Source organism: Hyperolius riggenbachi, chromosome 11, assembly GCF_040937935.1.
Source record: "Hyperolius riggenbachi isolate aHypRig1 chromosome 11, aHypRig1.pri, whole genome shotgun sequence".
In the NCBI taxonomy this organism is placed as follows: domain Eukaryota; kingdom Metazoa; phylum Chordata; class Amphibia; order Anura; family Hyperoliidae; genus Hyperolius; species Hyperolius riggenbachi.
In genome coordinates, this window is record NC_090656.1 from 5,470,230 (window position 1) to 5,495,836 (window position 25,607).

At 47.4% G+C, this 25,607-nt stretch overlaps 1 protein-coding gene across 4 annotated transcripts in view; it reads right to left on the reverse strand.

Annotated features, from left to right (window-relative positions):
* LOC137538875 (zinc finger protein 3 homolog) overlaps nucleotides 1-25,607 on the reverse strand; it is a 43,328-nt gene that overhangs the window by 522 nt on the left and 17,199 nt on the right. For 3 of the 4 annotated variants that reach the window (XM_068261273.1, XM_068261274.1, XM_068261275.1), the window contains 4 exons: nucleotides 24,247-24,381; nucleotides 20,431-20,592; nucleotides 12,833-12,887; nucleotides 8,178-10,213 (listed from right to left, as the gene is read on the reverse strand). In XM_068261273.1, coding sequence (XP_068117374.1) covers nucleotides 8,301-10,213; nucleotides 12,833-12,887; nucleotides 20,431-20,592; nucleotides 24,247-24,381 — 2,265 coding nt within the window. In that variant the 3' untranslated portion in view covers nucleotides 8,178-8,300. Of the gene's footprint in view, nucleotides 1-8,177; nucleotides 10,214-12,832; nucleotides 12,888-20,430; nucleotides 20,593-24,246; nucleotides 24,382-25,607 lie in introns of those variants that run through there. The other variant, XM_068261276.1, reaches the window with a different exon arrangement.

The window sequence follows — 25,607 nt, forward strand, 5'->3', positions numbered from 1 at the left end:
CTGCACAGATAAAGCTCCGATTCATTAACTCTTATGAGGGGAAAAAAAAAGAACACAAATAAGTTCTAAATAGGATTGGTACATTTGCATCCTTTATTATGTCACTTCAGATGCATACACAAAAAAAAGGGCTGCCACAAGTATCATTGCCAGTTTATGCTTAAAATGAACCTGAGATGAGGGGGAATAAAATATATATATAGCTTCCTCCAGCCCCCTCCGCCTCCTAGATCTCTTGGTAGCAGCCCTGTTCTCCACGGCTAGTTGGGCGTACTGTGTGGGAGCCATATGGGGGAGCACTGCACCGTCTGGCCCCGACTTGCCACAGAGAACAAGGCTGCTGCCGGAATAATCTAGGAGGCTTTAGACCGCAGCAAGGGAGCGATCTGTGCGGAGGGGGCTGGAGGAAGCCCCAGGTATGTATAAAACGTATTCCCCCCATCTCAGATTCACTTCAAAGTAGAATTGTAGGGAAAATCCTGGGGGGTAGTTACCTCAGGAAAGGGAAACCTCTGCACCCTAATGAGACTTCCTTCATGTCCCTCTGCCAGTCCGATCCAGCGCTGGCAGCTCTGAACGCAGAGCCACAATATTATTTACATTGCCTGCCTTGCACAGGTGCAGTATCGGCTCTCCACTCGGACTACAGCAGAAATAATCACGGCTCTCACCTGCACAGTAGAGCGGACCCGACCGGGCTTTGCTATTGTCCCCCCCCCCCCCGGAGTCCGCGTGGAGAGCCTTTACTGCACCTGCGGGAGGCTCCTGTGAAATCTTTGGGGGTGCCGGATCCCCTCTGTGCGGAGGAAGAAGGGGAAGCCTCTTAAGAGTCCAGAGGCTTCCCCCTCCTGAGACAAGCACCCCTTAGGGCAGGGGTCTCAAACTCAATTTACCTGGGGGCCGCAGGAGGCAAAGTCAGAATGAGGCTGGGCCGCACAATGGGCGTGATCATGACATCATGTGGGCGGGGCTAACTAATGTAGTTGCATAAAAAAATATGAAATAAATGCACATCATGACTGACAGCGTTACCCCAGTAAATGCACATAAGAGACAGCGTTACCAGTCCAGGGGAGTGCTTACTCAGAGTCAGGCAGGCCTGATGGTGGTGCCTGCTGCTGGTGCTGCTAGGCCGCTCAGCACAGGAGGGCAAAAAAACTATTTGGAAGTTGGCTGGCTACAGGACAGGAGTCAGGAGGACACCCACCCACCTACCTACCGCACCCTGCACCCACCTTGTCTCGTCGGAGTTCCGACTTAAAGTGACTCTGTAACAAAAATTACGTTTTTTCTACCATCCTACAAGTTCCTAAACCTATTCTAATGTGATCTGGCTTGCTGCAGCTCTTTCTACTATAACCATCTCTGTAATAAATCAATGTATCTTTCCCCTGTCAGACTTGTCGGCCTGTGTCTGGAAGGCTGCCAAGTACTTCAGTGTTGAACTGTTCCTCTATGCACACTCCAGTGTGTGTTTTATTTACATAAGCCAGCAGCTTCTCTGCTATCTTATCAGTGATAGAAGAGAGCTGGATAAAAATCCTCCTCTGGAGGCTGTGAAAGGAGCTGGTCTGTCACATACTGAGGAATTAACGACATAGGCAGAGCTGTCTGCAGGAAGCCTGTAATGTTCAGTGCATGAGAGAAGCTGGGGACAGAAGGTAAACACACACAAGTGATCTCTTGAGATTCAGAAGTAAGGCTGTATACAGCCTGCTTGTGTATGGATGTATTTTCTATGTGTGGACATGCTGTACATCAACCTACTTCCTGTTTTGGTGGCCATTTTGTTTGTTTATAAACAAACTTTTTAAAACTGTTTTTGACTACTTTTAATGCGGCGGGGAGCGGTAATTTTGTGACAGAGGGTAATAGGAGATGTCCCCTAACACACTGGTATGTTTACTTTTGTGCGATTTTAACAATACAGATTCTCTTTAAGTTCCGAGTCCTGCCTGCCTCTGCCTGGCTGTCTAGCTGAGCTTCCGGGGGGCTTCAATAGGGTCTAATGATGCGCCAGCCGGGGCTGAAGCCTGGGTAAGCCCCAGCATGGCGCCGCCCCTGGCTGCAGAGCCCCCAATTCCCCCGGGGGGCAATCTGTCCGGCATTTCCTGGAAGGGGCAGAGCTTTCAGCTTCAGCTCTGCCCCTCCTGAGGCTCTGCCCGCCCCTCTCTCTTCCTTCACAGAGAGGGCGGGCAGAGGCGGCGATCCGCTGCGATTGATGTCAGGAGGGGCAGAGCTGAAGCTGAAAGCTCTGCCCCTTCCAGGAAATGCAGGCGAATTGCCCCCTGGGGGAATTGGGGGCTCTGTAGCCCTCATTTTGTGGCGGGGACAGGCGGATTAACTATGGGAGCACTGAATCGAACAAAAGTAGTTCGCTTCAGTGTCTTGCCGGCGCGGTCCGCAAATCAATGTAACGAGGGCCGCAAATGGCCCGCGGGCCGCCAGTTTGAGACCCCTGCCTTAGGGGCACTTTTTCACTAAAGGTACACTTTAAAGCAATTCTGAATTGGACCAAAGAAGTAGATTTTTTTTTTTTTTACCAGGCTTCTTCCAGAACCCTGTATGGGCCCTCTGTTTCCTCCCGGTGCCCTCTGTTGTACCGCTGCCCTCTCTGAAATATCTGTGACTAGTGCTCCAGTTCTGGCACGCCTGGTCCCATCTGCGCACCTCCTCGCTCATGCTCCCTTCGCGGGGAAAGTTATGGGGGCGGTACAGTTATTTTGAGACTCGCGTACGTGCAGAATTCTCCCAGCGGCGGAGGAGGCAGGCGGACAGGACATGTGCAGTAGCCCGCAACCGGAATTCTAGTCGCAGATCTTTCGGAGGGGTAGCGGCATAACTGTGGGGACCCGGAGGACACCAAAGGACCCGACGGGCTGGAAGAAGCCCCAGGGACGTAATAATCTACTTTTTTCTCCAACTCAAGTGTGCTTTAAAGAATGCTTGAGGGGACATAGGGGAGTATTCACTTAACTGCAGTAAGCACAACAGCATGCAGTCTTACATTCCTGAAGTAGATGTAATGCATTGCATATAATGTATTGCCTTCTGCTCTAAGACGTTATCACGCTAATCTGCTCACCGCAGTTAAAGGACAACTGAGGTGACATGTGACATGATGAGATAGACATGTGTATGTACAGTGCCAAGCACACAAATTACTATGCGGTGTTCCTTCTTTTTCTTTCGCTTCCTGAAAGAGTTAAACATCAGGTATGCAAGTGGGAGTTCCTGTCCCGATTGGGACCGGGTCAGACTACAGTATAACTCTCACTGATAAGGAATTATACCCATAAAACACTTTCCTGTCATTAAAAATGTCTTCTGAATGCATTAAAGATATAAAAAGGGTCAATAATTCATAGATTTGAGCTCTGGCATACGTCAATGAAGGTGTCATTGAGCAGAGACTATGAAACCGTAAAAAAAAAAAACAAAAAAAAAAAAACTAAAAACCTTAAAAACTGGATTTAAATATATAATATAACAGTGGGATAGCTAAAAAAAAAAAAAAAAAAAAAAAAAAAAAAGTCATTTTTAGGAGGAGGAGAATAGATACAATACACCGCATAGTGAGATAAACATGTACACATACCGTACCATTCCTACTTGCACCTAGGCTATGCTCTTTTATTTATTAACTTTTCCATTGCAAGGGTTAACAAACTAGTGCTTTATCTATGCAGCAGGGGAAGCTGGATTGCAGCTGCAGCACTCCCGAAAACTAATTAAAGGTCATGAAGCCTCTGTGTGGCTGTTCCAGCCCCAATGACAGCAGGATAATGGGATCAACAGATCATCGTTTCTCTGTGTGGGAGCTAGATGTGAGGGAGGTCATCGCTTCTCTGTGTGGGAGCTGGATGTGAGGGAGGTCATCGTTTCTCTGTGTGGGAGCTAGATGTGTGGGAGGTCATTGTTTCTCTGTGTGGGAGCTAGATGTATGGGAGGTCATAGTTTCTCTGTGTGGGAGCTAGATGTGTGGGAGGTCATCGTTTCTCTGTGTGGGAGCTAGAGGTGTGGGAAGTCATTGTTTCTCTGTGTGGGAGGTCATCGTTTCTCTGTGTGAGAGCTAGATGTGAGGGAGGTCATCGTTTCTCTGTGTGGGAGCTAGAGGTGTGGGAGCTGGATGTATGGGAGGTCATCGTTTCTCTGTGTGGGAGCTGGATGTGTGGGAGGTCATTGTTTCTCTGTGTGAGAGCTAAATGTGAGGGAGGTCATCGTTTCTCTGTGTGGGAGCTAGATGTGTGGGAGGTCATCGTTTCTCTGTGTGGGAGCTAGATGTATGGGAGGTCATCGTTTCTCTGTGTGGGAGGTCATTGTTTCTCTGTGTGGGAGCTAGATGTATGGGAGGTCATTGTTTCTCTGTGTGGGAGCTCAATGTGTGGGAGGTCGTTGTTTCTCTGTGTGGGAGCTAGAGGTGTGGGAAGTCATTGTTTCTCTGTGTGGGAGCTAGATGTGAGGGAGGTCATTGTTTCTCTGTGTGGGAGCTGGATGTGTGGGAGGTCATCGTTTCTCTGTGTGGGAGCTAGATGTGTGGGAAGTCATTGTTTCTCTGTGTGAGAGCTAGATGTGAGGGAGGTCATCGTTTCTCTGTGTGGGAGCTAGAGGTGTGGGAGGTCATCGTTTCTCTGTGTGGGAGGTCATCGTTTCTCTGTGTGGGAGCTAGATGTATGGGAGGTCATCGTTTCTCTGTGTGGGAGCTGGATGAGTGGGAGGTCATTGTTTCTCTGTGTGGGAGCTAGATGTGTGGGAGGTCATTGTTTCTCTGTGTGGGAGATAGATGTGTGGGAGGTCATAGTTTCTGTGTGGGAGCTAGATGTGTGGGAGGGTCATAGTTTCTCTGTGTGGGAGCTGGATGTGGGGGAGGTCATCGTTTGTGTGAGCTAGATGTGAGAGAGGTCATCGTTTCTCTGTGTGGGAGCTAGATGTGTGGGAAGTCATTGTTTCTCTGTGTGGGAGCTAGATGTATGGGAGGTCTTTGTTTCTCTGTGTGGGAGGTCATTGTTTCTCTGTGTGGGAGCTAGATGTATGGGAGGTCATCGTTTCTCTGTGTGGGAGCTAGATGTGTGGGAAGCCATTGTTTCTCTGTGTGGGAGCTAGATGTATGGGAGGTCATTGTTTCTCTGTGTGGGAGCTGGATGTGTGGGAGGTCATCGTTTCTCTGTGTGGGAGCTAGATGTGTGGGGGGTCATTGTTTCTCTGTGTGGGAGCTAGATGTATGGGAGGTCATAGTTTCTCTGTGTGGGAGCTAGATGTGTGGGAGGTCATCGTTTCTCTGTGTGGGAGCTAGAGGTGTGGGAAGTCATTGTTTCTCTGTGTGGGAGCTAGATGTGTGGGAGGTCATCGTTTCTCTGTGTGAGAGCTAAATGTGAGGGAGGTCATCGTTTCTCTGTGTGGGAGCTAGATGTGAGGGAGGTCATCGTTTCTCTGTGTGGGAGCTAGATGTATGGGAGGTCATCGTTTCTCTGTGTGGGAGGTCATTGTTTCTCTGTGTGGAAGCTAGATGTATGGGAGGTCATTGTTTCTCTGTGTGGGAGCTGGATGTGTGGGAGGTCATTGTTTCTCTGTGTGGGAGCTAGAGGTGTGGGAAGTCATTGTTTCTTTGTGTGGGAGGTCATTGTTTCTCTGTGTGGGAGCTAGAGGTGTGGGAGGTCATCGTTTCTCTGTGTGGGAGCTAGATGTGTGGGAAGGCATTGTTTCTTTGTGTGGGAGCTAGATGTGTGGGAGGTCATCGTTTCTCTGTGTGAGAGCTAAATGTGAGGGAGGTCATCGTTTCTCTGTGTGGGAGCTAGATGTGAGGGAGGTCATCGTTTCTCTGTGTGGGAGCTAGATGTATGGGAGGTCATTGTTTCTCTGTGTGGGAGCTGGATGTGTGGGAGGTCATTGTTTCTCTGTGTGGGAGCTGGATGTGGGGGAGGTCATCGTTTCTCTGTGTGAGCTAGATGTGAGGGAGGTCATCGTTTCTCTGTGTGGGAGCTAGATGTATGGGAGGTCTTTGTTTCTCTGTGTGGGAGGTAATCGTTTCTCTGTGTGGGAGCTAGATGTATGGGTGGTCATCGTTTCTCTGTGTGGGAGCTAGATGTATGGGTGGTCATCGTTTCTCTGTGTGGGAGCTAGATGTGTGGGAAGTCATTGTTTCTCTGTGTGGGAGCTAGATGTGTGGGAGGTCTTTGTTTCTCTGCGTGGGAGGTCATCGTTTCTCTGTGTGAGAGCTAGATGTGAGGGAGGTCATCGTTTCTCTGTGCTGGAGCTAGATGTGTGGGAGGTCATCGTTTCTCTGTGTGGGAGCTAGATGTGTGGGAGGTCATCGTTTCTCTGTGCTGGAGCTAGATGTGTGGGAGGTCATCTTTTCTCTGTGTGGGCGCTGGATGTGAGGGAGGTCATCGTTTCTCTGTGTGAGAGCTAGATGTGAGGGAGGTCATCGTTTCTCTGTGCTGGAGCTAGATGTGTGGGAGGTCATCTTTTCTCTGTGTGGGCGCTGGATGTGCGAGAGGTCATAGTTTCTCTGTGTGGGAGCTAGATGTGTGGGAGGTCATCGTTTCTCTGTGTGGGAGGGTCATTGTTTCTCTGTGTGGGAGCTGGATGTGTGGGAGGTCATCGTTTCTCTGTGTGGGAGGGTCATTGTTTCTCTGTGTGGGAGCTGGATGTGTGGGAGGTGATTGTTTCTCTGTGTGGGAGCTAGATGTATGGGAGGTCATCGTTTCTCTGTGTGGGAGCTAGATGTGTGGGAGGTCATCATTTCTCTGTGTGGGAGCTAGATGTGTGGGAGGTCATCATTTCTCTGTGTGGGAGCTAGATGTGTGGGAGGGTCATCGTTTCTCTGTGTGGGAGCTAGAGGTGTGGGAGGGTCATCGTTTCTCTGTGTGGGAGCTAGATGTGTGGGAGGTCATTGTGTGGGAGCTAGATGTGTGGGAGGTCATAGTTTCTGTGTGGGAGCTAGATGTATGGGAGGGTCATTGTTTCTCTGTGTGGGAGCTAGATGTGTGGGAGGTCATCGTTTCTCTGTGTGAGAGCTAGATGTGAGGGAAGTCATCGTTTCTCTGTGTGGGAGCTAGATGTGTGGGAGGTCATCGTTTCTCTGTGTGGGAGCTAGATGTGTGGGAGGTCATTGTTTCTCTGTGTGGGAGCTAGATGTGTCGCTTATAGTGCCAGAAGTTCATTACACTTCTGTACTGTTCGAAAACGCAACTTCAATTAAAAAGAATATACAGGATAGAGAGAAAGGCCAGTCAGTAGGGGAGTGTCATGAACTGGAGGGGAGGGGCTCTTCGTATTCTGATTTACGGTTTGAACTGCTGAAGGGTATGCGATCATAAGAACTGGTCTGCTATGTGTGCGTGGACTCTGTCTAATGATACAATGCTGTGTTTACTTGATAAAACAAAACAATAAAACCTTTGAATTAGAAATAGATGTATCGGTCTCTGATGCACATTTTTCAATGCTGATCAATACCTGAGCAATGCCTGAGTTTTCCTGAAAATATTTGCTACATTCAGCGCACTGGAAGGATTTATGGGTTGTGCATATTCTTCCGTGGCTGATCAGAGGAGTACCACGTACCACACTCCCGGCGTGGCTGCAGCTCCACCTGCAAGAGGGTTTTTCTTTGGCACGCATAAACTAGCATTGCTGTCAAAACCCCTCTTTGCATTGGGAACAAAGAAATGGGCTTTGACGGGCTTGGTGGATGGCCCAGCGTGGTACATGCTTGCAGAACATTAGAGAGAACCCAAGGTGGGTTCTGACAATGCAATCCACATACAGAGGCTGGGTCTGCCTATACTGCCCAGCCTCTGTTGCTATTTCAATCCCCCCCAAGCCCCCCCGCGCTCTGCTGGCCCCCATAAATCCCAGCCACCCTGTCGACACGCAGCGTGTCGCAGCGGGTTGTGTTTATCTCTGTACTGTCAGGCTGCTGCTCCCCCGCCTCCTGCAGAGCTCCAGTCCCTGCCTGCGTCCCTTCCCTCCCCGCTGATTGAAGGGACGCGGGCGGGACTGGAGCTATGCAGGAGGAGCATGCAGAGTGACAGTACAAAGGTAAACACAGCCCGCACAGCGCGGCTGTGATTTATGGGGGATTGCAGAGAGCAGGGGGAACTTAGGGGGGATTGGGATAGCAACAGAGGCTGGGCAGTATAGGCAGACCCAGCCTCTGTTTGTGGATTGCATGGTCAGAACCCCACCTCGGGTTCTCTTTAAGAACTTCTCTCCAGCAGGATTTTCAGAAGCTGCACTTGGTAGGACTTTGTCCTGAAACTGGTGGTCATGCATGTTGAGGACCACGGAGGATCTCCTCAGGAGTGATAGCGCAGGTGAAGCGCCAGGTGCGATTGATTCACAAACACTTTTCCACATTCCATGCAGTCCCAAAGCTTCTTGCCGGAGTGGATTCGCTGATGTGCGGCACAGGCAGTCTTGCTTGTGAACGGTTTCCCGCAGTCAGGACACTGGAATCTCTCCTGGCCGGCAGCAAACCTCTCGGGCTGGTATGATAGTTCAGACGAGGAATACGGCTTTCCCGTAGAATGTACCCGAGCGTGTTCCTGCAACAGGAAATCACTCCTCAAATACTTCCCGCACTCACCGCAAGTCAGTCTCCGCCGCTCCGCATGCATCTTCTGGTGGGAGGCCAAGTGCGAGTTACACACAAAACTTTTCCCACATTCTGAACACCTGAAAGGCTTTTCCCCCGTGTGAGTCCGCTCGTGTATGACCAGATCGGGCCTCCTGATGAAGGCTTTGCCGCACTGGCCACACTGGAACGGCTTGACGCCGGTGTGAATCTTCTCGTGGGCCACGAGGTGCGCTTTGCAGGAAAAGCTCTTGCCACACTCCGTGCAGGTGTACGGCCGCTCCCCGGTGTGCCGCCTCTGGTGGATGACCAGCCGCGACTTGCGGAAAAATCCTTTCCCGCAGTCTGAACAGGTCCAAGGCCGCTCGCCAAAGTGGAGCTTCTGATGCGCCAGGAGGAGGGAGTGCGTATCGAAACTCTTCCCGCATTCTGAGCACACGGTCGGATCCTCTGCACTGTGGATCTTCTCGTGTTTAGAGAGTTCCAGAAAACTGCCAAAACGGCGCTGACAGAAGAGGCAGCTGTACACGTTGGACATAAAGTTATCCATTTCATCAGTACTGGTCTTCACGTGATCCCCATCGGCCTCTGAGCTATCCGCGCTGTGAAGCGCAGGGCCGGCGATGTCTGGAGGAGTGTAAGTGTTGCGGTTACTCTCTGACGGTTCTTCCATGTCAGGGGGGACATTGATCCCGTCTCCGCGCAAGTCAGACTCCATCTTGTATTCAGCATAATCTGCAGACAAGTAATTATCAGCTCCCGAGAGGTTTTCTTCACTGCAAGAACTGGAATCCTCCTTACCGTAACCATAATCATCCTGTAGATGATCGATAAGTGTACCATTATCTGTGTCTATCTGTTCATACTCCTCACATGGGTGGGGTTCCTCCTTAACATAAGTAATGAACATTTCTTCATCGGCTGAACTGGGCTCGTCTTTAATACGAGTAACTGTGATTTCTGATTCAAGGAAGTTTGGTTCTTCTTTAACATATGGAGTTGTGTATGGTGTGTATTGGCCGGAGGTGTAGACTTTACCTTCTGTAAGAGACCAGCGATGTTCCTCAGAAGTAGAAGATGCAGAATGGTTGCTGTCTTCACGTGAGCAGGGTTCCTCTTTAATTAGCATAGCTTTATGTGGCGTATGATCTCTGAAGGAATATGTGCTGGGGTTTGGGAAGTCTCCTTGGCAGGTATTGGGTTCCTTATAGTTCTGAAGACTTCTCCCTTGACATGACTCTGGTATCCTGTCTACAACGGATGAAGGCAAGGAGGTATAGACAGAGTCCGGCAGATTTCTCCCTTCACATGAAAGGGGAGTATCTTCTATAAGAGGTGGATGATGTGTACGGTCTCTGGAACTATAGACAGAAGGGGGGAGACTGCCCCGTTCAGATGAGTGGGGTACCTCCTCCATATGAGATGACTGCGTTGCACGTTCCTCTGATGTACAGACGTGAAATTCTTTGCCGGGTTCTGCCACAACAGACGCTTCTAGTGTGTGGATTTTAGAGGTGGTGGTCTTTCCTCCTCCTTTGTCATCAGGCCTCTGATGGTGGCGGACTCGTCCAGGAGAGGCTGGGCCTGTAGTGAAAGTCTGGGACTCCTCAGCCAATATTTCAATTTGGTCTTCACCTGGAAGGATGAGATCAGTTGTATGAAAACACTATGTATTTATACGCGCACGCACGCACGCACGCACACACACACACACTAGCTAGAGTCTCACTTTAACCACTTCACCTCCAAAGGTTTTTCCCCTTAAAAAGCACAGCAATTTTCCCCTGTCAGCGCTCCTTCCATTCATTTGCTTATAACTGTATTACTACGTATCGCAACAAAACAATCTATATCTCGTTTTTTTTCGCCACCAATTAGGCTTTCTTACGGTGGTACTTTTTGCTAAGAATTATTTTATTCTAACTGCATTTCAGTGGGAATAATGAGAAAAAAAAATGGGGAAAAAAAATTACTATTTCTCATTTTTTAGCCATTATAGTTTTAAAATAAAAACGCTCTTCTGTGGATAAAACCCACACATTTTATTTTCTCATTTGTCCCGGTTATTGCAATGTTTAAAATATTTCCCTAGTACAATGTAGGCGCCTAAATTTTTATTTGTAAATAAATGTGAATTTTTTTCAGTTTTGCGTCCATCACCAATTACCCATAATTTAAAAAAATAACAGTAATATCCCCTCTTGACATACATATTAAAAAGTTCAGTCCCTAAGGTAAGTATTTATGTATTTTTTCCTCATTGTGATTTTTTGTTAATGCATACATTTATTTGCGTACCATGCGAGAGAAGTTTATTTTAAATGTAAGTGTGTCTTTTTATTAAAATGAATGTATGTAGGTATTGGCCACAAGATGTCATTGTGCATCATTTCCTATCAGTCTATTATAAGTACGTGAATAGGAAGTAAGGCGTGGCTGTGTTAATCCGGAAGTTACAATGACCGCAGGTATCTCATTGATGCCGGCAATCATTGAGACGGGGACTTTGATTAATGAATGGGAACTGCACCCTGTGTCGTTATGCGTCCTGTGTCCTTCTGCATCCTCCAGAGGTCCTATATCCTCTGGATTCCCTGTCCTCACGTGCGCTATCCACGATTCCTGTCCCCTCCAGTGTCCCATACACATGGTGCATGCCGCTGATTGCCAGTATCTGCACAGCTTCAGGAAGCATCTACCAATCGGGGGATAATGAAATTAGTGCGACTTAATACCGTGGGCACGCAACTCAAGCTACTGGCAGTACAGCGTGTTCCCCTTAGCAACAGCCGATACTTGTAAATGCCACGTGATAGTGACGTATCGCTACCACGGTACTTCACTAGCGCAGCCACTACTACTTACAAATAACGCTGCCAGTAGTATGCGTAGCACGCCTGCGGTATGATTACGTCGCACTATTTTCCTTAACGCACGTAGGAAGATTTAACTCGCGCGGTTTCAGCACGATACCCTAATGAATCAAGGCCATACAATTTTTTCCCTTGGCTTCCAATATTACCAAATTTGAAGTCTCTACACTCAAGAGACAATGAAAACATTTCTTCATTACAATTTGGTAAAATCCTAAAAAAACTGAAGTTTACAAGTTGGTTTCACTTTGCAGGGAACACTGAAAGGGTTAAACCACTTCGCTATTGTCGGTGAAAGCAGCTCTCAGTACCCCGAAGCATTTTTTTCCCCCCTTTTTTTGCCAAAAAATAAATATATAAATAAAGCATCATTTTGAAATTAATGTTTCTCACTTTGACACAACAAAAAAGTATATTTGAAAAAGGGACGTCAACTTGTACTTTTTTTTCCGCTAAAACTATTATTTTAAACCACAAAAGTTATCATGCTGTGGCTAATCTTTTACAGTAGAGAGCTTTGAGTTTAGTTTCACTTTAAGGTATACTGTAGCTGATATTTAGAGTAATAAATCTATATATCTGTTGTATAAGGCGTTTCCACAATGCCTGAGGTGAGAAGATGACAAGTGATGGGCTGACTTATTAAAGAGAACCTGTACTGAGTAAAAATATTTAAAATAAACACATGAGGTAACTTTAAATGAACATTACAGAGTTACCTTGCCATCAGTTCCTCTCAGAAGCTCACCATTTTCTTCTGACAATGATCCCTTCCAGTTCTGACAAGATTTTGTCAGATCTGAAATATATCAGTTGCTGTCAGTAAAACATCAGTTGCTGTCAGTTATAGCTGAGAGGAAAACGGATGTACCAGGTAATGTTCATGTTTCCCTATGGCTCAAGTGGGCGATGTTACAGTTTAACTGTGTGCTGACCAGAAAGCTGTTATGGGGTAATGGCTATTTTCAAAATAGAGGACGGAAAATTCCCTTGATCACAGTGAACAAACAGGACGCGGGACAGGAGAAAGACACTGAGGAGTAGACTACATGGAAGGTAAGTATGACTTGTGTATGCTTATTTTGACTTTTATTTTCAGTACAGGTTTTCTTTAAGACAGATGCAGAGACAACCGCAGGACAAGAGGAGCCTAAAGCAGCCAGTTACACTTCAGCTGCTGAATGAAACAGGAATCCTGAATTTGTGTGTCAACTGGGGGCAGCTGCAGGATAACATAAAGGACTCTGATTGGTTCCTTGGGGCAGCTGCTGAATGAAACAAGCATTCTGATTGGATGCTCAGGGCAGCGGCTTTATTTCATGCTCTCTGCATCAGTCTTGATAATTTGCCCGCTCTGAGACAGGATGGTAGCTGATCTTACCCGGTGGTGAGAGTGTCCAGCCATCGCTCATGTCCTTGTATCCTTCCAAAGACCCCTAACAAACAAAGAGACAGCATTACCTCAGTCCTAACACAGAGCCTGGGAACAATGCCTGGTTGTGTGACAGGATTTGCTTGCTGGTTTCATTTTCTTACAGCAGTAAAGAGGCCCTGTAGTGACATATAGCAGAATGCAGTAAGGAGGCGCTGTAGTGACATATAGCAGAATGCAGTAAAGAGGCCCTGTAGTGACATATAGCAGAATGCAGTAAAGAGGCCCTGTAGTGACATATAGCAGAATGCAGTAAAGAGGCCCTGTAGTGACATATAGCAGAATGCAGTAAAGAGGCCCTGTAGTGACAAATCGCAGAATACAGTAAAGAGGCCCTGTAGTGACATATAGCAGAATGCAGTAAAGAGGCCCTGTAGTGACATATAGCAGAATGCAGTAAAGAGGCCCTGTAGTGACATATAGCAGAATGCAGTAAATAGGCCCTGTAGTGACATATAGCAGAATACAGTAAAGAGGCCCTGTAGTGACATATAGCAGGATGCAGTAAAGAGGCCCTGTAGTGACATATAGCAGAATGCAGTAAAGAGGCCCCGTAGTGGCATATAGCAGAATGCAGTAAAGAGGCCCTGTAGTGACATATAGCAGAATGCAGTAAAGAGGCCCTGTAGTGACATATAGCAGAATGCAGTAAAGAGGTCCTGTAGTGACCTATAGCAGAATGCAGTAAAGAGGCCCTGTAGTGACATATAGCAGAATGCAGTAAAGAGGCCCCGTAGTGGCATATAGCAGAATGCAGTAAAGAGGCCCTGTAGTGACATATAGCAGAATGCAGTAAAGAGGTCCTGTAGTGACATATAGCAGAATGCAGTAAAGAGGCCCTGTAGTGACATATAGCAGAATGCAGTACAGAGGCCCTGTAGTGACATATAGCAGAATACAGTAAAGAGGCCCTGTAGTGACATATAGCAGAATACAGTAAAGAGGTCCTGTAGTGACATATAGCAGAATGCAGTAAAGAGGCCCTGTAGTGACATATAGCAGAATGCAGTAAAGAGGCCCTGTAGTGACATATAGCAGAATGCAGTACAGAGGCCCTGTAGTGACATATAGCAGAATACAGTAAAGAGGCCCTGTAGTGACATATAGCAGAATGCAGTAAAGAGGCCCCGTAGTGGCATATAGCAGAATGCAGTAAAGAGGCCCTGTAGTGACATATAGCAGAATGCAGTAAAGAGGTCCTGTAGTGACATATAGCAGAATGCAGTAAAGAGGCCCTGTAGTGACATATAGCAGAATGCAGTAAAGAGGCCCTGTAGTGACATATAGCAGAATGCAGTAAAGAGGCCCTGTAGTGACATATAGCAGAATGCAGTAAAGAGGCCCTGTAGTGACATATAGCAGAATGCAGTAAAGAGGCCCTGTAGTGGCATATAGCAGAATGCAGTAAAGAGGCCCTGTAGTGACATATAGCAGAATGCAGTAAAGAGGCCCTGTAGTGACATATAGCAGAATGCAGTAAAGAGGCCCTGTAGTGACATATAGCAGAATGCAGTAAAGAGGCCCTGTAGTGACATATAGCAGAATGCAGTAAAGAGGCCCTGTAGTGACATATAGCAGAATGCAGTAAAGAGGCCCTGTAGTGACATATAGCAGAATACAGTAAAGAGGTCCTGTAGTGACATATAGCAGAATGCAGTAAAGAGGCCCTGTAGTGACATATAGCAGAATGCAGTAAAGAGGCCCTGTAGTGACATATAGCAGAATGCAGTACAGAGGCCCTGTAGTGACATATAGCAGAATACAGTAAAGAGGCCCTGTAGTGACATATAGCAGAATGCAGTAAAGAGGCCCCGTAGTGGCATATAGCAGAATGCAGTAAAGAGGCCCTGTAGTGACATATAGCAGAATGCAGTAAAGAGGTCCTGTAGTGACATATAGCAGAATGCAGTAAAGAGGCCCTGTAGTGACATATAGCAGAATGCAGTAAAGAGGCCCTGTAGTGACATATAGCAGAATGCAGTAAAGAGGCCCTGTAGTGACATATAGCAGAATGCAGTAAAGAGGCCCTGTAGTGACATATAGCAGAATGCAGTAAAGAGGCCCTGTAGTGGCATATAGCAGAATGCAGTAAAGAGGCCCTGTAGTGACATATAGCAGAATGCAGTAAAGAGGCCCTGTAGTGACATATAGCAGAATGCAGTAAAGAGGCCCTGTAGTGACATATAGCAGAATGCAGTAAAGAGGCCCTGTAGTGACATATAGCAGAATGCAGTAAAGAGGCCCTGTAGTGACATCTAGCAGAATGCAGTAAAGAGGCCCTGTAGTGACATATAGCAGAATGCAGTACAGAGGCCCTGTAGTGACATATAGCAGAATACAGTAAAGAGGCCCTGTAGTGACATATAGCAGAATGCAGTAAAGAGGCCCCGTAGTGGCATATAGCAGAATGCAGTAAAGAGGCCCTGTAGTGACATATAGCAGAATGCAGTAAAGAGGTCCTGTAGTGACATATAGCAGAATGCAGTAAAGAGGCCCTGTAGTGACATATAGCAGAATGCAGTAAAGAGGCCCTGTAGTGACATATAGCAGGATGCAGTAAAGAGGCCCTGTAGTGACATATAGCAGAATGCAGTAAAGAGACCCTGTAGTGACATATAGCAGAATGCAGTAAAGAGGCCCTGTAGTGACATATAGCAGAATGCAGTAAAGAGGCCCTGTAGTGACATCTAGCAGAATGCAGTAAAGAGGCCCTGTAGTGGCATATAGCAGAATGCAGTAAAGAGGCCCTGTAGTGACATATAGCAGAATGCAGTAAAGAGGCCCTGTAGTGTCATATAGCAGAATGCAGTAAAGAGGCCCTGTAGTGACATATAGCAGAATGCAGTAAAGGGGCCCTGTAGTGACATATAGCAGGATGCAGTAAAGAGGCCCTGTAGTGACATATAGCAGAATGCAGTAAAGAGACCCTGTAGTGACATATAGCAGAATGCAGTAAAGAGGCCCTGTAGTGACATATAGCAGAATGCAGTAAAGAGGCCCTGTAGTGACATCTAGCAGAATGCAGTAAAGAGGCCCTGTAGTGGCATATAGCAGAATGCAGTAAAGAGGCCCTGTAGTGACATATAGCAGAATGCAGTAAAGAGGCCCTGTAGTGACATATAGCAGAATGCAGTAAAGGGGCCCTGTAGTGACATATAGCAGAATGCAGTAAAGAGGCCCTGTAGTGACATATAGCAGAATGCAGTAAAGAGGCCCTGTAGTGTCATATAGCAGAATGCAGTAAAGAGGCCCTGTAGTGACATATAGCAGAATGCAGTAAAGGGGCCCTGTAGTGACATATAGCAGAATGCAGTAAAGAGGCCCTGTAGTGACATATAGCAGAATGCAGTAAAGAGGCCCTGTAGTAACTTATAGCAGAATGCAGTAAAGAGGCCCTGTAGTGACATATAGCAGAATGCAGTAAAGAGGCCCTGTAGTGACATATAGCAGAATGCAGTACAGAGGCCCTGTAGTGACATATAGCAGAATGCAGTAAAGAGGCCCTGTAGTGACATATAGCAGAATGCAGTAAAGAGGCCCTGTAGTGACATATAGCAGAATGCAGTAAAGAGGCCCTGTAGTGTCATATAGCAGAATGCAGTAAAGAGGCCCTGTAGTGACATATAGCAGAATGCAGTAAAGGGGCCCTGTAGTGACATATAGCAGAATGCAGTAAAGAGGCCCTGTAGTGACATATAGAAGAATGCAGTAAAGAGGCCCTGTAGTGACATATAGCAGAATGCAGTAAAGAGGCCCTGTAGTGGCATATAGCAGAATGCAGTAAAGAGGCCCTGTAGTGACCTATAGCAGAATGCAGTAAAGAGGCCCTGTAGTGACATATAGCAGAATGCAGTAAAGAGGCCCTGTAGTGACATATAGCAGAATGCAGTAAAGAGGCCCTGTAGTGACATATAGCAGAATGCAGTAAAGAAGCCCTGTAGTGACATATAGCAGAATGCAGTAAAGAGGCCCTGTAGTGACATATAACAGAATGCAGTAAAGAGGCCCTGTAGTGACATATAGCAGAATGCAGTAAAGAGGCCCTGTAGTGACATATAACAGAATGCAGTAAAGAGGCCCTGTAGTGACATATAGCAGAATGCAGTAAAGAGGCCCTTTAGTGACATATAGCAGAATGCAGTAAAGAGGCCCTGTAGTGACATATAGCAGAATGCAGTAATGAGGCCCTGTAGTGACATATAGCAGAATGCAGTAAAGAGGCCTTGTAGTGACATATAGCAGAATGCAGTAAAGAGGCCCTGTAGTGACATATAGCAGAATGCAGTAAAGAGGCCTTGTAGTGACATATAGCAGAATGCAGTAAGGAGGTCCTGTAGTGACATATAGAAGAATGCAGTAAAGAGGTCCTGTAGTGACATATAGAAGAATGCAGTAAAGAGGCCATGTAGTGACATATAGCAGAATGCAGTAAAGAGGCCTTGTAGTGACATATAGCAGAATGCAGTAGAGAGGCCCTGTAGTGACATATAGCAGAATGCAGTAAAGGGACCCTGTAGTGACATATAGCAGAATGCAGTAAAGAGGTCCTGTAGTGACATAGCAGAATGTAGTAAGGAGGCCCTGTAGTGACATATAGTAGAATGCAGTAAAGAGGCCCTGTAGTGACATATAGTAGAATGCAGTAAAGAGGCCCTGTAGTGACATATAGCAGAATGCAGTAAAGGGGCCCTGTAGTGACATATAGCAGAATGCAGTAAAGAGGCCCTGTAGTGACATATAGAAGAATGCAGTAAAGAGGCCCTGTAGTGACATAGCAGAATGCAGTAAAAAGAGGCCCTGTAGTGACATATAGCAGGATGCAGTAAGGAGGCCCTGTAGTGACATATAGTAGAATGCAGTAAAGAGGCCCTGTAGTGACATAGTAGAATGCAGTAAAGAGGCCCTGTAGTGACATATAGCAGAATGCAGTAAAGAGGCCCTGTAGTGACATATAGTAGAATGCAGTAAAGAGGCCCTGTAGTGACATAGCAGAATGCAGTAAAGAGCCCCTGTAGTGACATATAGCGGAATGCAGTAAAGATGCCCTGTAGTGACATATAGCAGAATGCAGTAAAGAGGCCCTGTAGTGACATATAGCAGAATGCAGTAAAGAGGCCCTGTAGTGACATATAGCAGAATGCAGTAAAAAGGCCCTGTAGTGACATATAGCAGAATGCAGTAAACAGGCCCTGTAGTGACATATAGTAGAATGCAGTAAAGAGGCCCTGTAGTGACATATAGCAGAATACAGTAAAGAGGCCCTGTAGTGACATATAGCAGAATGCAGTAAAGAGGCCCTGTAGTGACATATAGCAGAATGCAGTAAACAGGCCCTGTAGTGACATATAGCAGAATGCAATAAAGAGACCCTGTAGTGACATATAGCAGAATGCAATAAAGAGGCCCTGTAGTGACATAGCAGAATGCAGTAAAAAGGCCCTGTAGTGGCATATAGCAGAATGCAGTAAAGAGGCCCTGTAGTGACATATAGCAGAATGCAATAAAGAGGCCCTGTAGTGACATATAGCAGAATGCAGTAAAGAGGCCCTGTAGTGACATATAGCAGAATGCAATAAAGAGGCCCTGTAGTGACATATAGCAGAATGCAGTAAAGAGGCCCTGTAGTGACATATAGCAGAATGCAGTAAAGAGGCCCTGTAGTGGCATATAGCAGAATGCAGTAAAGAGGCCCTGTAGTGGCATATAGCAGAATGCAGTAAAGAGGCCCTGTAGTGACATATAGCAGAATGCAGTAAAGAGGCCCTGTAGTGGCATATAGCAGAATGCAGTAAAGAGGCCCTGTAGTGACATATAACAGAATGCAGTAAAGAGGCCCTGTAGTGACATATAGCAGAATGCAGTAAAGAGGCCCTGTAGTGACATATAGTAGAATGCAGTAAAGAGGCCCTGTAGTGATATACAGCAGAATGCAGTAAAGAGGCCCTGTAGTGACATACAGCAGAATTCAGTAAAGTGGCCCTGTAGTGGCATATAGCAGAATGCAGTAAAGAGGCCCTGTAGTGACATATAGCAGAATGCAGTAAAGAGGCCCTGTAGTGACCTATACCTGAATGCAGTAAAGAGGCCCTGTAGTGACATAGCAGAATGCAGTAAAGAGGCCCTGTAGTGACATAGCAGAATGCAGTAAATAGGCCCTGTAGTGACATATAGCAGAATGCAGTAAAGAGGCCCTGTAGTGACATATAGCAGAATGCAGTAAAGAGGCCCTGTAGTGACATAGCAGAATGCAGTAAAGAGGCCCTGTAGTGACATAGCAGAATGCAGTAAAGAGGCCCTGTAGTGACATATAGCAGAATGCAGTAAAGAGGCCCTGTAGTGACATATAGCAGAATGTAGTAAAGAGACCCTGTAGTGACATATAGCAGAATGCAGTAAAGAGACCCTGTAGTGACATGTAGCAGAATGTGGTAAAGAGGCCCTGTAATGACATATAGCAGAATGTAGTAAAGAGGCCCTGTAGTGACATATAGCAGAATGCAGTAAAGAGGCCCTGTAGTGACCTATACCTGAATGCAGTAAAGAGGCCCTGTAGTGACATAGCAGAATGCAGTAAAGAGGCCCTGTAGTGACATAGCAGAATGCAGTAAATAGGCCCTGTAGTGACATATAGCAGAATGCAGTAAAGAGGCCCTGTAGTGACATATAGCAGAATGCAGTAAAGAGGCCCTGTAGTGACATAGCAGAATGCAGTAAAGAGGCCCTGTAGTGACATAGCAGAATGCAGTAAAGAGGCCCTGTAGTGACATAGCAGAATGCAGTAAAGAGTTCCTGTAGTGACATATAGCAGAATGCAGTAAAGAGGCCCTGTAGTGGCATATAGCAGAATGCAGTAAAGAGGCCCTGTAGTGACATATAGCAGAATGTAGTAAAGAGGCCCTGTAGTGACATATAGCAGAATGCAGTAAAGAGGCCCTGTAGTGACATATAGCAGAATGCGGTAAAGAGGCCCTGTAGTGACATATAGCAGAATGTGGTAAAGAGGCCCTGTAGTGACATATAGCAGAATGCAGTAAAGAGGCCCTGTAGTGACATATAGCAGAATGTAGTAAAGAGGCCCTGTAGTGACATATAGCAGAATGCAGTAAAGAGTATGCACGCACTGCGGCAGTAAGACATAGCTGGCGTGCGCAGTCACCTGACCTGGACTTAGAGCGTTCCCATGCACCGTATGTCCGCGTGCACCAAATACGTCTTCCCTCGGGAGTGCGCGTAATCCTACAGGTATAATGTGTCTGCGCCGACTAGAGCTTGTGAACGGGGCTGGTTACAACTGAACGGAGATGGACGCCCAAATGACGGAGGTGCGGTAAGCCTATGCGTCTCCTCACACACACAGGGCATAGATTTCCGAATCAGTTCAGCACTAAGGTATCCTTTACGGTGGCAATATTGCACCTCGCTTATGTTCTGAGTAAGAGGTTTCTATTGGTCCATAACATAAAATCCTGATGCTTCTGGGTCTCCATGAGGTAATGGTGTGTCTCGTGTCATTGCATATCAGTGATTTCCCACAATTCCCTGCTCACCTCTCCAACAAGCAGCTCGGTGATCTTTCTGGTCAGTTCCAGGATCTTCCGCTCGCTGTGCTTTTCAGGCCTGACAGAGAGAGTTGGCGCCACCATGAGGAGACTCTGAGTCTTGCTGATGGGTGTGACAAACTCCCCAGATCTCTTCATAATAATGTAGTCCTATAGATTGGGATAACAACAACTGTCACTTGTGTAGACAGACACGTTCTGTACAGTCCTATCCCAGAATCCTCCTCACCTCTCTAGTCAGGTGTGACTTAGGTCATGTGACCAGTGGTGGAGCTAAGTAGCTAGGGGCCCCAGTGCAAGTTTTACATTGGGCCCAACTAAAGCAATTGATATGGAGCACCAAGATCTGCCAAAAACAGCTGCAGGGATAGAGAGTTATAAGCAGGAAGACAGCTTGCTAATGAATAACACTATTTAAGGCACATATAGAGGTAATCATTACCAGCATAGAACAAATGAAGCACTAATAGAGAAGTTGAAGGAGGGCCCCTATGCTAGTTGCCACCGCTACACCCCCTATTGCTACGCCACTGCATTCGACACTCCCAGAATCCACCTAGTGACGAGAGCCAGGGGTGTGCAGCACCATAAACAAAACTTTAAAGGGGAACTTCAGCCTAAACAAACATACTGTCATTAAGTTACATTAGTTATGGTAATTAGAATAGATAGGTAATATAATTTTTTACCCACCCTGTTTTAAAAGAACAGGCAAACGTTTGTGATTCATGGGGGCTGCCATCTTTGTCATGGGGGCAGCCATCTTTTTGGTTGAAAGGAGGTGACAAGGAGCAGGAGACACAGTTCCAACTGTCCTGTGCCCTGATAACCCTTCCCAGCTGCACACGCTAGGCTTCAAATGTCAAATTAAAAATGTAAAAAAAAAATTTGCACCAAAACAGCAGAACGAGAGCAACAACATCAGAAATCCCATCATGCTTTGCATAGCATCAGGGGAAAAAAGCCCGGGCAGTTTTCTTCTGTGCAGCTAAAAATGAGGCTTGGATAAGAGAAACAAAGTTCTGATGCTGTGAAACTGTTAAAGAAATACCAGGCCTTTTCAGTGCTGCTGAGTCGATTTTTAGTCTGGAGGTTCACTTTAAAGGGAACCAGAGACGAAGCACCCTTGTGTATTTTACCATGTATATCAGTAAGAACATTAGAGAAAACACTTACCATGCTCTCTGTTTCCTCCTCACTGCTAAAAGTGTCTGTTAACAGCAGTCACAAGAATCCCAGACTGAGCAATTAAATCTGGCTTTGCTGGGAATGATTATAGCTGAGTCATTATAGCAAAGCCACAAGGGGGCAGGCTTGGGCTTGAAATAACACCACAGAATACAGACTTAGCTATAATCTTTCTGTAGCAAAGCTAGACGGAGCAGCCTGACTTCTCAGTCGGGGATTCTTATCAGACGTGATAACAGTCAGATTACACAGAGAACAATGAAACAAAGGGCAGATTAGGTGTTTACTGTCATGTTCCCACTGATTTATAAGGTAAAATACAAGAGGGTGCTTCATCTCTGGTTCTCTTTAAGGCCTCTTTTCCACGAGCAGTTGATAGGCAGTGAAAGGTCTCTCAAACTCTAATGACTGCTGGCTGCTGCCTGGCCACTGCTCCCTGCTGCCTGGCCACTGCTCCCTGCAGCCTGGCCACTGCTCCCCGCAGCCTGGCCACTGCTCCCCGCAGCCTGGCCACTGCTCCCCGCTGCCTGGCCACTGCTCCCCGCTGCCTGGCCACTGCTCCCCGCTGCCTGGCCACTGCTCCCCGCTGCCTGGCCACTGCTCCCCGCTGCCTGGCCACTGCTCCCCGCTGCCTGGCCACTGCTCCCCGCTGCCTGGCCACTGCTCCCCGCTGCCTGGCCACTGCTCCCCGCTGCCTGGCCACTGCTCCCCGCTGCCTGGCCACTGCTCCCCGCTGCCTGGCCACTGCTCCCCGCTGCCAGGCCACTGCTCCCCGCTGCCAGGCCACTGCTCCCCGCTGCCAGGCCACTGCTCCCCGCTGCCAGGCCACTGCTCCCCGCTGCCAGGCCACTGCTCCCCGCTGCCAGGCCACTGCTCCCCGCTGCCTGGCCACTGCTCCCCGCTGCCTGGCCACTGCTCGCAGCAGCCGCCTGGCCACTGCTTCCAGCAGCCGCCTGGCCACTGCTCCCTGCCGCCTGGCCACTGCTCCCTGCCGCCTGGCCACTGCTCCCTGCCGCCTGGCCACTGCTCCCTGCCGCCTGGCCACTGCTTCCTGCCGCCTGGCCACTGCTTCCTGCTGCCTGGCCACTGCTCCCTGCTGCCTGGCCACTGCTCCCTGCTGCCTGGCCACTGCTCCCTGCTGCCTGGCCACTGCTCCCTGCTGCCTGGCCACTGCTTGCTGAGCACACAGCTCAACAGTCCGTGGAAAAGAGGCCTTATAAGGCAATAGGTTACAAAGCTATCTGAAAATACAAAATGTAGGCCCCTTTTCCACAGGCAATTGAAATGCAAGCTGAGTGAGCAGTTACCAGGCAGCAGCGAGCAGTTACCAGAGTTTGACAGTCTTTTCACCGCCTATCAACTGCTCGTGGAACAGGGTGTTTTGTACACATATACTATACTGTATGTAGGTAGAAAAAAAACAAAGTCTTGTAAAATTAATACCTTTTAATGGCTAACTGATAAAGTTAAATAAAAGGTATTACTTTTGCAAAGACTTACAGCTTTACTGTAACAATACATGAAATCTACTACACCAAAAACGCTTCACAAAACCGCAAAATGCTAGCTGAAACGCTACAGAAAAAAAAGAAAAAGCGTTTCAAAGTCTGCTAGCATTTTGCGGATCTGCTAGCGGTTTTTGGTCTGCACCAGCCTCTAAGGCCTCTTTTCCACAGACTGTTGATAGGCAGTGAAATGCCTCTCAAACTCTCACCACTGCTCACTGCTGCCTGGTAACTGCTCACTGCTGCCTGGTAACTGCCCACTGCTGCCTGGTAACTGCCCACTGCTGCCTGGTAACTGCCCACTGCTGCCTGGTAACTGCCCACTGCTGCCTGGTAACTGCTCGCTGAGCACACAGCTCAACAGTTCATGGAAAAGAGGCCTTATTCACAATAATTCACCACGTGATTCAAATGTCACCAAAAGTTAAAAACACTGCACTAGACAAATAACTCTGCTGTATACATGTGTGTAACTGTAACACTAATGTGCTGAATGCATTTAGATTGATGTTGGTCTAAGTATACATGTGTACAATACATTTCATATTTTCAGATAGCTTTGTGACCAGTTGCCTTTTAAGTGTGGTTTATGTTTTATTAAGGTTTGCGGAGCCCATTATCTGGTGGACTATGGAGATAATAGTATTTTATTATATTTAGACACGAGCACAAGTGCATTTCGTTTTGGTTTATGTGTGCAGCATCAGGCCAGCGCATAGAGGCTCCATGCTCAGATATACTCATAGTGAACAAAGCTCAGGAGGCACCCGGCTGGCAGCTGCCACAACACAGGAGGCACCCAGCAGGCAGCTGCCACGTCACAGGAGGCACCCAGCCGGCAGCTGCCACGTCACAGGAGGCACCCAGCCGGCAGCTGCCACGTCACAGGAGGGACGGGCAAAGTTACGACACCATGTTTCGCAGGCGTCCCCTGCTTCCTTAGGTCCATGTACCAAGTGAAGGTGAATGGGTGTGAGCGCCTCAGACCCGACGCATTCATCGCACACACACCCGTGACCTGCCCGGCAAATGGCTGCTCTAGTGAATAACTACATTTACAGAGCTTTTAGAGGGCTATCGAGATAACAGCGATGTAATAAGATGCTCTCACCTCTCCGGTCAGCAGGTAGATGATCTCCAGGGTGAGGTGCAGGATCTGCTTGCTGTTCTGGTCCATGCTGGGAGGGTTGGACACAGGGGTCCGGGTGGGTCTCCGCTGATAGCTGAATCTGTCCAGTGTTGTGTCCTGCAGGAGGAAAGACGGGAGGAAGTACTTATATGTTATGAGCTCTGTACAATCCATGCTGGAATAACGGCTCAGACCCCGTAATAGCCAGAAAAACTGTACACATTATCAGCTCCCCCAAGATAAGTTATAAATAAACACATAATCCTGACACAGATCACAAATATACAAAGTACATTACAAGATATCCCTTTTTGTTAAAGGAGTACTGTAGGAGGGGGGGGGGGGGGGGGGGGGGGGTTGGGGGAAAATGAGTTGAACTTACCCAGGGCTTCTAATGGTCCCCGCAGACATCCTGTGCCCGCGCAGCCACTCACCGATGCTCCGCCCCCGCAGACATCCTGTGCCCGTGCAGCCGGTCACCGATGCTCCGGCCCCGCCTCCGGTTCACTTCTGGAATTTCAGACTTTAAAGTCTGAAAACCACTGCGCCTGCGTTGTTGTGTCCTCGCTCCCACTGATGTCACCAGGAGTGTACTGCGCAGCACTGAGCCTGTTGCTGATTGCGGCTGAACGGCAGACTGCGGAAGGACTGTGAGGGACTCAGACATGTTTATACAGCTGGAGGAAGCTGCGGGTGAGTATCACATCTTTTTAGGATATCTCTGGTACACTTTAAAGAGAATCTGTATTGTTAAAATCGCACAAAAGTAAACATACCAGTGCGTTAGGGGACATCTCCTATTACCCTCTGTCACAATTTCGCCGCTCCTCGCCGCATTAAAAGTGGTTAAAAACAGTTTTAAAAAGTTTGTTTGTAAACAAACAAAATGGCCACCAAAACAGGAAGTAGGTTGATGTACAGTATGTCCACACATAGAAAATACATCCATACACAAGCAGGCTCTATACACCCTTCCTTTTGAATCTCAAGAGATCATTTGTGTGTTTCTTTCCCCCTGCAGCTATCTTCCACTGAAGTGTCAGGCTGTTTCTTTCTGCAGAGTGCAGACAGCTCTGCCTGTATGTAATTCCTCAGTATGTGAAAGCCCAGCCAGCTCAGAGGAGGATTTATCCAGCTTGTAAATATAAGAGAGAAGAGAGAAGCTGCCCTAATCTAAATAATACACAGGCAGTGAGCAGAGAGGGGCCTGGAGGGGGGAGATGCATCACAGAACCACAACACTGAAGAACTTGGCAGCCTTCCAGACACAGTCTGACAAGTCTGACAAGAGAGAGATAAGTTGATTTATTACAGAGACTGTGATAGTAGAACGTGCTGCAGTA